The sequence below is a fragment of the Pollicipes pollicipes genome, unplaced genomic scaffold (genome assembly GCF_011947565.3).
Source record: "Pollicipes pollicipes isolate AB1234 unplaced genomic scaffold, Ppol_2.1 Scaffold_6138;HRSCAF=7277_pilon_pilon_pilon, whole genome shotgun sequence".
In the NCBI taxonomy this organism is placed as follows: domain Eukaryota; kingdom Metazoa; phylum Arthropoda; class Thecostraca; order Pollicipedomorpha; family Pollicipedidae; genus Pollicipes; species Pollicipes pollicipes.
In genome coordinates, this window is record NW_023596818.1 from 32,348,433 (window position 1) to 32,363,437 (window position 15,005).

The window sequence follows — 15,005 nt, forward strand, 5'->3', positions numbered from 1 at the left end:
GCGGCGTGGGGGAAACCCGCGGTGAGCATCGGAGAGACGCCGTTCACTCCCAGATAGCATGGGGACCGACCTTGGACAATTCGCCAGTTGGTCTTAGCCGTTACCGGTACCATCGATATTGTAACACAGTATTGGGATATTGGGATATGAGAGGGTGCCCTGCTCGAAAATTCCTTGGGCTGGGGAATGGGTCCATGGAAGTCATTTTTAACCAAGCAGCTGTTGGCGATCGAAGGCATGACTTGATAAATCGCGTCAAAACGGGCCGTAACACACCTGAGGGAAAAACCATCAATTCGCCACGTTGGTTCACCTCGCAACGCGGCACCCGGGATGGACATGGGCGCAGGGAAGCCCAACCGCGAAAACCGCTACCCTAAGCGTGGGATCGCGTGCTTTCTGACAACTTAAACGACTCTCGGGTCCCCTTGCCTCTTGCGAACCGGTGTGGACGCGTCGTGAAGGTGGCCGTTGCTCGGGTCGAGCACATTGCCACGGTCTAGGCAATGACAGGTACAGGCATCCCGAAATATGTGCACAGAGCTGCTCAACTTCCATTCAGGTTACTTGTTCACAAAAGAAGCACAACTTAAAAGTTCGCTTTACTTATTCGCGTACCCCCATCATTCGCCATGAAAATCCTCAGGTTGGACAATAACACATGCGATAAATGACAATGTGGAGTCCATTGCTGCAATCGTCGCCTGGCGTTGCAATCCAAATATGGATAAACTGGTGGTTGGCCAATCATATTTTTTTCTCAAATTGCGCTGTTTGTTATTTTTCAGACCTGTTTACGGACAGCTGCGGGGGTGGTTCGGGGTCACGGGGTCTGTGACCTCCTACCGGTATCGTCATGGCGGGGCAGCGACATGAGTGTGGACGACATCTACGAGAGGTGTGAGTGTTTGGCTGACGGTGAAAAAGTTACATGGATCTTATAGGGACGGCTGATGGATTTGGGATGCTTCAGGTCTATTACCGTGTTAGTTTTTAAGCAACCGTTGCGGTTTTGAGAGCATTGGCATGTATTTGAAAACCTTTACCCCAGAAGTGTGTTGTTTCTTACTGTTCCATAGGAAACAGTTTGCTTGTCGTATTAAATCAACTTTATCATTTTGATGGCAAATATTTATAAAATCAACCTGCATAACACAGTGCACAGGCTGCACGAATGTAATTTTTTGTATTATTGTTTGTGGGGGCATGGAGCCTGGAACGTCGGCCAGCACTTCCATAGGGTTTGGAAAATCAGAATGTCACGAAGGGGAGCTATCAGAACGTCCAAGATCGCAGCGTCCAGTGTTCATATCTTCCAAAATCGTACCACCCAGCGTTCATGACATCTAAAATGGTGTTATTTCGTGCCCATTGTCGTAGTTCATAGGACCTAAGCTTGCAACGTCCGAAGTCATAACATCCAATGCTCACAACCTCCAGCGAGCTCGACGTCCAAAGCCATTTCTGATTCATGCCGTTAGATCGCTCCACAGTGGTATACTTCTTTGGAGTCCTGCCGCTATATGGCACAACAATACCACATTTCCTTCTCGCCAACAAATGGCTTAGTCGACCCATTGTTCAACCCATGATCACGTGATAAGTATAGTGGAACATCGTTAGTACGAACCACCTGGAATGCCCGACGGCTGGTGGTCCTACATTCGGTCCCAGCATAGGTTCTTTACCATGAGGGAGCCTAAGCCCCACCATCATCAATTTGATTATAACGCAACCCCGTGTCTACTACGCTCCATGGAAGGGAATTGCCTGGCTAAAATTCGTCGATGTGCTTTCTGACTATGACTCAACGGTGTAACCGTTGGTTCCAAACATTCATTGACACCAGTTGCTGCTCCGTTCCTCTGTGTAGATGAGTAGTAATGGCAGGTACGCATGCGTTTGGTTATGTGGGATACAGTATGCACAATTGGAGACCGGCTTTCCCCACTTGATGGTTATGGCCACACCTGTTTGTTGAGTTAGTAGAATGGGTGGGAAGGGGGGGGGGGGGACGTTCATGCGTGTGTGTCCGCATGCATATAACAATATTTTCACGGCAGACAGGGGAAGCTCGCGGAACTTGCACGAGCGTGCTAGCTAGCTGCGTATCGGTGCGGTCTTGCTCCGCTCCTGCCACTGGCTGAACACATCTGTACCCTCCGATCATACATCATGTTGAAAGAGAATGTCTCACATTTGAACATATTAAAGCAATCATCAGGCATGATGCTACTAGCTCACTGATAACTTGTGGTATATTTTGAGTGGAAAAGACTGTTCTAGACAGCACAATTCACTGTGTAGTAAACATGCTCCTCAATGGGTCGTCGTTTGATCACGTCATAGTGCCCTGCACAACACTGGTTGATAGCCAATTGACGACCGTTATGTCTGGAAATGGCGCTCACAAATGCCAGATATGAATTTTTCTTGGCCTTGATCGCCGCATGGCTCATGGAATGACAGTATGGGAATTTCATGTTGACTTTGAAATACTTTCCCCCCCGCACGCCTTTCCCCATTTTCGCGGGCGTATAGCTGAGAATCTAGAGGGACTTAAGTCTTAAGACGGTTAACAGACTTGTTAACCGTCTTAACAGAATTGTTAACAGCACCGTAAGTTCTTCAAGGTGGCTGTTTCAGATCAAAACCCCATATAAACGTGGAACACTCCCGTTAACGATCTTCGCAATGTTGTTGTCAACTGGCTAACCTGCTCTCTGCTGGCGTTGCATTCGAATTTAAGAGGGGTGTTCAACATTTGTGTGAGGTTTTGAGCCGAACTAGGCCTCTTGAAGATCATTCAGTGCAGCTCACAGTCCTTTTCTCCTCAAGATCGAAAACCATCTAGTTTCCAAGCTATGCGCCCGCGAGAATGTGCGCACTATTTCATGCAGACTTTTTCAGTGTTACCCAGGTATCCATGATGCCATAATAACGCCATTCAAATTTGGTCATTCTGCTGGTCATGCGGCGCTGGCGGTTAAGACAAGAACGCAGTTGTCGAGTGGTTCTTTTTCTGGCGTTCGTGAGCACGATTTCCAAATAATAACGGCCGTCAATTGGCTCTCAATGATTGCTGCGCGAGGCATGATGACGTCACCGATAATGCCACATTAAAGGGAGTGTTCCACACTTATATGGGGTTTTGAACTGAAATAGTCATCTTGAAGACCTTTCGGTGCTGTTTATAATCCTGCCCCCTCTTAAGACCAGGCCCCTTTTGGTTTCTGCGCTACACGCCCGCCAAAGTAGGGAAACGCATATCGGGGAGAGCATTTTAAAGTTACCTTGGCATTCATGATATCATAATGACGTCATTCATTTCCTTCCATTCTATAAGCCATGCGGCGGTGAAGGCCAAGAAAAATGTAATTGTCGGGGCGTTCATGTCTAGCATTTGTGGGCGCGATTTTTATATACAGCGGCCGCACATTGCCTCTCAGTGTTGTGCAAGGTACGATAACGTAATCAAGTCATGACGTATTAAGGAGCATATTTACTGAAGAGAGAATTGTGCTGCCTAGAGCAGTCTTTTCCTCGTAGAAAATGTACCAATAGTCATGATAAGTGAGCTTGTTTCACCATGGCTGAGGCTTGCTCCGATATCATCAGATGTGAGACATTTCCTTTAATTTTATTTGTTGCGGAATTGAGACATTGCACTATCTAGAGCAAGCTTTTCTACCTAAAAGTATACCAATAGTTGTAAGTAAGCCCAGTTCATCACATCTGATGCGTGCTTCAATATCGTCACATTTGGAATGTTCGCTTTAAAAGCAAACCAATAGTTACAAGTGAGCTCATTTAATTATATATCATGCTTACTTTAATATCTTCAACTGTGGACTATTCCCTTTCAGTTTTGCTGGAATAAAATGACTATTGGCAGTCGAACCGTCTACATGGGCTGTCAACACCATAAAAAGCGTGGTAACGGTACACAACATGCAATACAGTGTACTTTGTGATTCGGCATAACTGAACCGTACAGTCAGCCTCGTCATGCATATGCTTGGTTGCGCACAACAGACTATGAGACGCATGATGGGCCATCTGCGCTCTCAATTACCTACCATAAATACATACAAACTTAAGAACTACAGTTAGGGCACGCCCCGCCGCCTCAAGTGGTCATTTTTTTCGTGATTCATCATTTACATTTATGCCTGCGCCCCTGTCTGTCACCTTTTCCGTGTAGGTCTGATTGCGTCCCATTTTGTGTCTACGGCTGCAAATCCCTATTATGTGTTCCACAATGTGTTAGTTCTACATTTTATATACGTGGTGCCTCTTTGCATTTGAACATTTGTAATAAGCACTGCACACTGCGCTCTCTGCTGCCCTTCCCCTTTTGCGTACGGTATCCCGACCTCCATTGCCAAAGGCTTGACAAACGGCGAAGCGAACTGCGCATATCTAAAATCAATTTTATCGCACTCATGTTATCTATGTATACCCGTCTCATCGTTATGTTTTCCTCGGGCCTTATGCGAAGTGGTGATCACTGTCTGGATTACGCAGCTGCAGTCTGGCGCGTGGTAGAATGTGTTTTAAATTGGTAGGATGGGGCAAGTTTCTCAGGCATCGGAGCCATCTAACACCGGACCACGGACAGATCACGACTCGTATCGTTGAAGTTGATCTTTATAGAGGCGGGCTTGGCGTAAGTTCAAGCAAGGAACAAGCAGATATGATGTGATCGTCGTCACTCACCGGTTGCAGTCGACTGGCGTTCCGTCTGGTTTTCCGTGCTGTTCCGCCAGGTCGAGTGGTCAAGGTCAAGCCGGCCGCGCAGAGGCGCTCCCAGCGAGGTGGCGAGGCCACTATCCCCCTCCCAGTTAGGCTCTCTTCCGCCTGCCCCAACCTCACCCTCTTGCTTTATACTGTTCACATCGCCACACCCGTCTGGAGAGTGATGTGCCCCGACACTGAGCCGCGCCAGGGTGCCACTTGTAGCTCCGTCTTCTGTGCTGCTTCTTGTTGGTTGTCTTCATGTTGCTGGTCTTTACATCAGTGTCTTCAGAGTCGTCAGAATATAGATCGATTCCTCATCGCAGAGAACCGTTGTTTGTCCACTGGGATGATTTGCTTATTCGTTTTCTGGTGCCAAACCTGATGTGTATGGTACTGTCGGGGTTGTTGCTCCTTCAGTCCTGGATCAGCAGTCGCTCCTCCTACCTTCCATAGGCTCCAGCTGATCGTAATGGCGGATATCTCGCTGCTGAAAGCCTTGTTCCTTTTCCATCCGGTACGTATTACCTTGTTTACAACTGATGTCAACGAACGGATTGCCCACCGGACCTGAAATTTTTCCGACATTCCTAGCTTCGTCGGTATCTTCATGAATGCCTTATCTCCCACTTGGTATTGGGTTTCATTTCCACTCTGCTGGATTCTAAGACACCCCATTATTCTTCTTCTCCGTCTCCCCTGGTAGTCGCCTGTTCGTGAGCCCTGGTGAGGTTTAGGGCGGATATCTCCTGGCCAACCTGTGTCTGATAGCGGCGTGGGCCAGGCGCCAGCAAAACGAGCGAAATCTTAGTAATTGTTCCAGCTTCCACCAAATCATTGTGTGTTCCTACGCAGCAAAGAACCGATCGTTTCATGGACGCGTCCAACTGCTCCATTTGACTGCGGTTAAAAGGCGCTCACCCGTTCTTTGTCATTCCCCATCGACCTCGCTAATTGCCTGCAGGTCTTCTCTTGCGCCCTGTTGAACCGGAGCTTCTGACACCAATCTCGCAGCGGCTTATCCGTCCGCTGCGCGAACCCCTAAACTGCTCGACAGCCCAGCTCCTCCGCAGTGTCAGACGTGACTCGGCAGCGGCGGGGTCCGCCGCAGACTGAGTCGCATGAAATGCGCCCGGCATAGCGCATCGGACCAGATAGTTATTATCACCCTCGTCGGTAATCGGCAATGAGCTGGAATCCCGCCAACCCCTCGATCCATCTGCCATAGCGTCTTTGGGATCCTTGGTATTTCGTAGTCACTGGAGACCGCAATGATCCATAAACCACTGGAATGGTTTACCTGAGCGCGTAGGCTGGGAACTTCTGAGAGCGAAAATGAACGCAAAAACCTCATTGTCCGGGATGTGCCAATTTTTCTCACTGTCCGAAAACATTTTTGAAGCAAAACAAACGAGCCTTTCGGCTCCATCAGCGTTCTGTTGTGAAAGCACGCACTCCAAACCGGTGTACATCTGATGCATCTGCGCTGACCTCAAAGGCGCTCTGCATGTCCAGAAGGTGCAAAAGTCGTCGTCTTGCACAGAGCTTGCTTGCGTCTCTCGAACGCCTAGTCTCTACGATTCGTTCCGTGAGAACAGGCGTTGCCGAAAATTTTACGCAAGGGCGCGGCTGGAAGCATGCAGGGTCATGTATAAAGTCGCTGCAGTAGTTACTCACGCCGGCAAATTAACGAACATGCTTCGTTGTTTCCGGTTGAAAGCCGGTTTCTGATTGTTTCCACCTTAGCAGGGCCGGGCTCCAGTCCAAAGGCTGATACAGAGTGCTCCGACAACTTCATCCGGCGACGGCTGGGCACCGCCTCCGAGCTTTTCGTTGCCAATCCCGCTGGCCGAAGCCGATCTAAACCAGACTACAGCAAATATAAATGTTCTGGTACAGTCTGTCCACCCACGACTGATGTCATCTGAGCCTGTCGTGTCGTCCAGGCATGATGATGATGTTATGTAAGCACGATGCCTGCCAGCAGACCACGTAACGCCTCCGACATTAGGCGCGTAATGCAACCGGTGGCCGGCCTGCGTATCGAACGGCACGTCCAGGAATTCACATAGTTATCCTCCGTACTAAACGCGAGTTTTGCCGATTACTTGGAGCTACGGGGACTTGCCAGTATGGAGAGCTCAAATGCAAAGAAGTGCAATCTGCGAGCCCACTAGACTGTCCAAACACGCTTAAAACCGTCGGGAGGTACGTGACTTCATCCACTGTGTTGCGATTGAGTTCTCTTAAATGTAGTGCGAAACGGTAGGATTCAGCCGGCTCCGTGTCAGGGCTCTTCACCAGGATCGGTATCGTGTTGCCAACGGCGGAACGTGCACGACAAGGAGGAGGGAGTAACCCCATACACCCTGTCCCTGTATAAAGCAGGGTCAAATCCACCACCCGCTCCGAGGAAGGGATCCAAAATGTAGCCAGATGCCAGTCGCACGACTATCGGCTGTACTGGCGTCCCACCCTGCCTGGCCTCCAGCCGGACACACAAGTCCACCTATATGCAGGGCTCGCCTTGCGAAATCGACGCTGAAAGGCTTCAATTTTAGTAGAACATCGGTGCCGAGTATCGCTGGGATAGATAAGTGTTTTTGCCACTAGTACACGGACGTGACTGAGCGCTGCTGGCCCCGATCAGAATGCTTGCCGGAGTCTCACCCACACAACGCAGTTCCACGTCATCCTCTCCGATGGGATGTTGTTCTGCGGACGCCGGTGGCAGAGTGTGTGTGCCTGGCAAAGCCGCTGAAACGCACGTAAGCTACTGCACCGGTGTGTCGACTGGCCACGTGCAGTCTGGCTTGCCATTGTGTCCCCTCACGTGCAGTGGCTGAACTGCCGGCTGGGCAGCTGACCAAAATGGCCGAGCTGGGACCTCTGAAGCGCGCTGATGGGTCTCGGTTACCACCCGCCACTCGGCAGCAACCCGTTTAGTTGAAAGGGAATAGTTCCACATTTGAAGATTTTAAAGCAAGCATCATACGTGATGAGACGAGCTCACTTATAGCTATTTGTATGCTTTATCTGTTTATCATCATTATTATGTTGCGTCATTATTATATTCTTGTTATTATTATGTTCTTATCATTTTTATTTTCAGTACCGAAAAACGTTGGACTGACTTGAATGTGGACTGACTGACTGACCTTGGACTGACTGAAAGCGGGATTCAAAACGCAGCGTTTAAAAGCTGATGCGTGTGTGTGTACAGCAACGAAGCCTTGCCGAATCTAGGTTGGCACTGAGAGTTGGCTCGAAGGGTGTCAGACTGACGTCAGACTAGTCCGGGGCCGGAACCGTGGATTTAGAAAATCTCACGGCCATAATTTGGAGCTTGTATTAGCCAACCGTGTCAAACATGTATCCGTTATGCAATCTAGAGAAAACTCACTCACTTACGGTTAATTTATTGTCTTGTGATCTTCATGTTCGGACATTTTTCTGCCCTATGTGACATCTTTGTCAGCCTGAGCGGCGCGGACGGGCCTGCGACTGTCCGCCGTTGGGGTCGTGTGTTGGCAGTGCGTCTGTCGTTCCCGTTTGTGCACGTGCGGCGCGCTGACGCGCGGGACACGCCGGAACTGGCCCGCCTCCTGCTCAGCCTGGCCAGACACGTGGACGAGACGGGTGTCTCTCGCAGGTGGGCGCCACACCGGCCCTCGGCCCGCTTCAGTGCAGGCGAAGGTGACCTCCTCGCGTGTGGCATCTCCGGCATTCGCGCCTCGACTGACCCCCACCTTCGAGGCAGAGGCAGCTACGCGGAGGGAACTGTGATTTTCACGTTCGTGCTGTGCGTCATTGTAGAAAATCTCTGGGTGCGAACAGTGTCATTTTTAAAACTTACTCCTCACCACACATACCAGCAATTGGACTCAAGTCTAGTAGTTTCGGACGTCAGATTTATACGCCCGGTATTTATAAGAACACGCAACGAACACGAAAGCGTCGAGTCTCAGGTGCCGTGCGTGCCCTGTGCCTCTCTCAGCTCTCCGTCCCCTGGCTCGACAGCGTGGCTTCCGAGCTGCAGACGGAGCAGAGGCGGCTGGCGCAGCAGCTGCATGGCTACCACGCCACGCGCCTGCTACACACCCTGCTGGAAGAGATGGCGACCGGACTTTCGGCGGCTGGCGACCACACCGACCACCAGGTGAGGGGAGAACTGACCACAACGATCACCAGGTGGGGGAGAACTGATCACACCGATCACCAGAGGAGGGGGGGGGGGGGAACTAACCACACCGATCGCCAGGTGAGGGGATAATTGACCACACCGACCACCAGGTGAGGGGAGAACTGACCACACCGATCACCAGGTGAGGGGAGAACTGATCCCACCGATCACCAGAGGGGGGGGGGGAACTAACCACACCGATCACCAGGTGAGGGGATAATTGACCACACCGACCACCAGGTGAGGGGAGAACTGATCACCACACGATCACCAGAGGGGGGGGGGGGGGAACTAACCACACCGATCACCAGGTGAGAGGATAATTGACCACACCGACCACCAGGTGAGGGGAGAACTGACCACACCGATCACCAGGTGAGGGGAGAACTGATCCCACCGATCACCAGTGAGGGGTGGGGAGAGCTGACCACACCGACCACCCGGTGGGGCAGAACTGACCACACCGATCACCAGGTGAGGGGGCGAAAACTGACCACACCGACCATCAGGGGGCCCTGACCACGACCATCAGGGGGCTGACCACGCCGACCATCAGGGGCCCTGACCACACCGACCATCAGGGGCCCTGACCACGCCGACCATCAGGGGCCCTGACCACACCGACCATCAGGGGCCCTGACCACACCGACCATCAGGGGCCCTGACCACACCGACCATCAGGGGCCCTGACCACGCCGACCATCAGGGGGCCCTGACCACACCGACCATCAGGGGCCCTGACCACACCGACCATCAGGGGGCCCTGACCACACCGACCATCAGGGGCCCTGACCACACCGACCATCAGGGGGCCCTGACCACACCGACCATCAGGGGCCCTGACCACACCGACGACGACCGGGTAAGATTGAGAGGGAAGATCGGTCTCACACTGGCCATCGGGGGAAATCGGGGAGCACCCAACACGCGACCGGCGACCATCGTATGAGATAAAGGGGATGCCTGATTGTGACGGCCACAAGTGAGGTCAAGAGGCGCGCCGACCATGGTGCAGTGTGGCTCATGCTGGCTTGCGTGGGTGTTCCGAATACCATCACGGCAGTTTCTTGTGTGTACTTGTTTTAGTAATAATTATAATACACTTTCGAGCTGTTCAACGTCTTGGTCCCAGCGGTTTTCAGCGCAGCGTGTTTACTGAGCATTAGTTTCTTATCCTACTCCGATCCCTCACTGAATCTGTCGCTGCATTAAACCGCAGCTAGACTGCCGTCGTTGACCCGGCCTGATCGGCATCGCCAGCTGCGTGAGGCTGTGCGGGAAGGCCTCTCGCTGGCCGAGCTCCACGACGCGCTGCCGCTGGCGGCGCCGGCCGCCGACGGCCGCGCCCGCGAGCACGCTCTGCTCGAGCTGACAGAGGACGAGCTGGCGCCGTCGGCCGAGCACCGTCAGACACTGGGCCGGCTGCCGCGTGCGCTGGACCAGCAGCTGGCGCGGCTGGCGCTCCGATGCGCTACCGCTCCTCCAGCAGGAGCATCAAGGTGCGCCTGGGCGGGCCACAGCGGCGGCGGGGGGGGGGGGGGGGGGGGGGCACGGGCGATTTGTGAGGTGGCGAGTGAAGTCAAGATTGGAGATCTCAGGCGCTGGTTGAAGAGCTGGGCCGCCGGAAAGCGTTGTTGCGCCTGGCTTAGATATCTATTGTGCGGGTTATGCGGGGAGCACATTGTCGACTTCTTCGTAGAGTCAATGACGATGTACCATTTATATCTTTGGCATGAGCTTAACCAACGAACGTGTCGACCCTGAGAGGAGTGCTACCCACCGTTTGGCCGTAGAGACTCCGAATTTTTCTACAGTACCTCAACCGCCTCCCGCGCGGTCAGTGAGCGACCCGACCGGTCGACACCTGTCGGCCCACGCGTCGTTCGTCGACGCCGCACGCCGCACCTCTGCAGGCGGTGCGGAGTCGGCGGCGCTTGGCCCGACCTGAGCCGTCCCCGGTGCCACCAGACGCGGAGCCGGACCCGGAGCGGCTGACCCAGCTGCCCGCCCAGCTGGAGGAGCTGCTGCGCGCGCGCGACGACTCGCAGCGCCGGCTGGACCAGCTGCTGGAGCGGCGCGACGCCCAGCTGCTGCGCCAGAGCCAGCTGATGGGCGCGCAGCTGACCATGCTGCTCAGGCTGGTGCGTGGCAGACGGGCAGAGGGCGTTCCCAGCTGCTGCCGTCAAGAGCTTGGTGCTGGGCGGGATGGGCGATAGTAACACGAACGGGCTAGTCTGTGGAGGGCAGGCCGATCGTCGCAAGCCGACGGGATAGTCCGTAGTCCAGGTGGGGTTACGGGACGGTAGTGCGTGCATTTGGCAAGGACAATGGCAAGCGTGTCTTTGACGAGGCGTAGTCATGACGCATGCCGTGGATGACGGAGGGGTCTGTGTTTATCAATAACCGCGCGGCGAGGTACGAGCGTATTGTTGATGGAGATCCGTAAAACTTGTCACGGCCCTGTGATTGTACAATATTTGCTATATACAAGGACATTCTGGCAGTGTGCTGCCAATCTTTCCGCCTAACTGCGTTGCGGTGATATTTTCCCGTTCCTTACATTCAGGCATGCTGTCAACGATCACTTGAGCAACCTCCGTACTCGTTTGGGTACGAAAAAATATAGCGGGCATCAGGAAAACGGCAGGCGGTGCAAATTTGCGTGTCATGTCCCTCATGGAAGAGTAGAATGAAATGTGCGGCAGTGTGAGTGCCTGCGTGCGTGGCGTGCGCGCGTGCGTGCGTGCGTGCGTGCGTGAGTGTGTGTGCGTGTTTTTTGTTTTTGTTTTTTGCATCTCGTAATTAGCATAACTGTCCCATTTCCAGGTAAAACAAACACAAGCTGGAACACAAGGTGGATCTTGAGAGAAAAACATTGACCATTTGTCCAGCAACATACAAGGAATACTGCTGAAAATTAGGTAGCGTATGGCCAGACGTTACATGGGCCTGACACATTTAGCTGTACAATCCATTTTTGAAGCTAACTTGCTGCTGTCATAGAATGTGAGGTTGTCAATGCAGGGTTGAATTGGTCATATGTTGTTAGTCAGTTTTGGAGTTTTTTACTTAAGTTCCTGCATTGAACAATGATGGCTCCTGAAGCGTGCATTGCTGCACCAGAAAACGCGTATTGATGTTATATTTGTGACGCATAACTGCGCACACATCTGCATGTAAGCTTTACAAACTTCGTCCCCTCTCCTGACTAACGCAGCCCGTGCGTGCAGTGTCCTCTAGTGTGCACGTGCGGTGCGCTGTCCTCTCAGCCGACCAATATCCCGCTCGGCGCATACAAGTCTGATGTACTGTGAGTGATGAGTTTGATTGTACTCCGAGTACGCGGACCGCAGACCTGACCGCGAGCGGGTATCAGCCGGCGGCCGGTGCGCCTGACCGCGCCTTCCCTCGCCGGCAGGCTGCTGACGCTGCAGATCCAGTGCGAGACGTACACCGAGCCGTGCCTGGCGGCGCTCCGCTCCGCAGCGCGCCACGTGCGCGCCGACAGCGCGCGCCTGGACGGCCGGCTGAGCGCCGCCAAGCAGCAGCTGCCGCCTACCAGACGGCCGGCCAGCAGTTCACGGCGCTGGCGCAACGCTAACCCGCCAGCTGTGTCGCGAGCTGGACCACCAGCGCTGGCTCATCGCCGAGATGGACGCGCTTTGCCGACGACTCCAGCGCGGCCACCGCCGCCGCCGAAGACGGCGCGGAACAGGTGGACTAGCGGGCGGCGAGAGGACGCGTTCGAAGAGCGGCCGCTCGTGGGCGCGGTGTGAGCGCGGTCGGCTGTCACATACGGACGCTGGACACAGCGCTGCGCCGCTGAAGCAATGAGTTAACTCGCTGGTAAGGGGAACGCTGCGCTGTTGTATCGTGTGTGTGTCGTTCGGCTGGCAGAAAACCAGCATGCGATTGTCAGAACGCGTTATCTGAGGTGTGGAAGGTGTGGCCATCATCCATCTTGAATATCTGCACTGACGCGCGCGTCCAGTTTTGACAGTAAAAGGTGAATAGTTCTATCGCGGTGGACAGCGGGAAAGTGGCCAGATGTAATGCTTGGGTGTAAGATGATCGTGTTTCGTCTACTGTGCGTGTTTTGGTGTATAATTCCTGTGGTTCGAAAAGTGCCGTGCATATGTGTCGTTTGATCAGGGGTGTCACTTAACATACGTGGGAGGGGCCCGAGCCCCCCCGCCCTAATGCTGTTCTGAGCTTCTTCCCCCAGTGCTCCTCTGACTCCCCCTCTGCTTGTGAGCAGAGGGAGTACTGGGCCAAATAAATATAGACCAATTGTCTTAACTTTTTGTATGCTAGGTAGCATATACCGTGACACATCACTAACTATAAGGTAAGTTTTGTATCCAGTCGAGTCCTGTAGGTGCCTAGTGTTATTGTCATGCTAACTCCTTCATATGTAAGGTCAGGGTACAAATGGTTGAGAAGTTTTCAAATGATAGTGTCTTGATTGGGACAAACAGCAATTGACTGCAGTATGTGCCAGCTTTTAAAAGTACAGGATGGGCCAGGTAAAACTCAACGCGTTTTTTTTCCAAACCAGTTGTAAGTGTATTTGTTGCATGTGTGTCTATGTCTCAAAATTATTTCGGGACCAGAGGTCTCGGAGGGTCGCCATAAGGGGATACGTGCGCAAACTTGGATTTGTCCGCCTACGATCCGGGTTTCAAATATATATATATATATATATATATATAATATATATATATATATATATATATACACACAAATAGTCACCGGAATCACATCTGGAAGCGTTGCAGTCGGCATCAGCTTTTGTGAAACTTGAAGTGTGAATTTCCACCCATTTCTTGAATATTAGAAAAATTGAAATCTGCGCATAATTTATCATTATCGGTGTGTGTGATTTGGGCACTTATCCATGCATTAACAAGGGCAGTGTTCTTAACATGCGTGGCTTTCACAACTAGTTTACACGCAGGTTCTCGACAGACAAGTCTGTCGATAAAGCACGTGCATTTCGGTTGAGGTAAAACAAAACAGGTGCTTTTCCATGCAGCAGTTACGAAAATGGTCCTCAACCTTCCCCAGAATAACTTAAGTAGATGCCCTCCTGTTGAGAATGCTATTCTGGGCTCATTTCATTACATACGCTTTGCAAGCCTGCTGTGTTTCTGGGGACGCTGTCCCGAACCTTCGCACCTCTGAAGGGAAGCGACCTTGACCCGCTTCATTTCGAATGCATGGCAAATGAAGCCCCCGTAACGTCAATGTCCTGCGCAGCGCAGGTCGAGCATAAAAGCGTTGCTAGTTAAGCTGGCTCTTCAGCGGCCACACGCGATCATACTGATGTACTCATACTGGGTGCACGACGAGTTCACCCACGCAGATGCGCAGCTAGAATCCTTGGTAAGGGGGAGGGGCGCAGCACTGACAAAGAGCCCCTCCTGATGAACGGCCCCCCCACCCGAAACATAACCAAATATGACTCACTTGATCTCAAAGGTACCGCCTACTCCGTTTTATTTTAGTATGTACACTTTTTACTAGAACAAGCCAGAAGATACCGAAAGATGACATTCTGTTAGTGCTTTGAAGTCAGTAACCTGAAGACGCCAGGCCTTAAACGATATCATAGGAAAAATCCACCTTCGCTATTCATTTTGTAATTGCTGAGTGAACTCCTTCTGAATGATAACACTTCGGGACGTTGCCAGAATGTTGCTGTGTTGCACAGACACATAGTGAACGTACATAATGGTTAACGTAGATTGTAGATCGACATGGAGTTATAGATTTGCTTGGACATGCCCAATTACTGCGTGTCTGCGTATCTACAGCCCTTTTCCAGAATCCAGCTGTGAAAGAAGTACATCGCATGCCTTTGACTATGTGCACTCGCAAGCAGAGCAGAAACCATGATGCCCTGCGCTGCAGTCTCAGTAGGGCGCGCGGCGTTGGTCCCGCGGCTGACAATAGGCGGAACTCAGCGGGTGGATAAAAACGATATTTTTCCGCAACGGTATCTTGAACGCTTGAGGATGTCAATTCGTACGTTTAGAAAGTAACCCGTGAGCTTGTTTCACCTAGACATTCTCTTAGACGGATC

The 15,005-nt window shown here is 52.2% G+C and overlaps 1 protein-coding gene across 1 annotated transcript; it reads left to right on the top strand.

Moving 5' to 3' along the window:
• The first annotated feature begins 870 nt into the window (after positions 1-870).
• LOC119105585 (uncharacterized) lies at positions 871-12,644 on the top strand. The gene is made up of 6 exons (XM_037229046.1): positions 871-900; positions 8,272-8,389; positions 8,758-8,896; positions 10,181-10,245; positions 12,339-12,368; positions 12,542-12,644. The coding sequence occupies exons 1-6, from the start codon at positions 873-875 to the stop codon at positions 12,642-12,644; spliced, it is 483 nt and encodes a 160-aa protein (XP_037084941.1). The 5' UTR covers positions 871-872.
• The last annotated feature ends 2,361 nt before the right edge of the window (positions 12,645-15,005 follow it).

Bases quoted from the DNA above. Each gene is read 5' to 3' on its own strand.
- LOC119105585 (XM_037229046.1), top strand. From the start codon at position 873: ATGAGTGTGGACGACATCTACGAGAGGT. The intron at 901-8,271 runs GTGAGTGTTTGG...GTGTGTTGGCAG, and splicing joins GGACGACATCTACGAGAGGT to TGCGTCTGTCGTTCCCGTTT. The intron at 12,369-12,541 runs GTACACCGAGCC...CTGTGTCGCGAG, and splicing joins CTGCAGATCCAGTGCGAGAC to CTGGACCACCAGCGCTGGCT.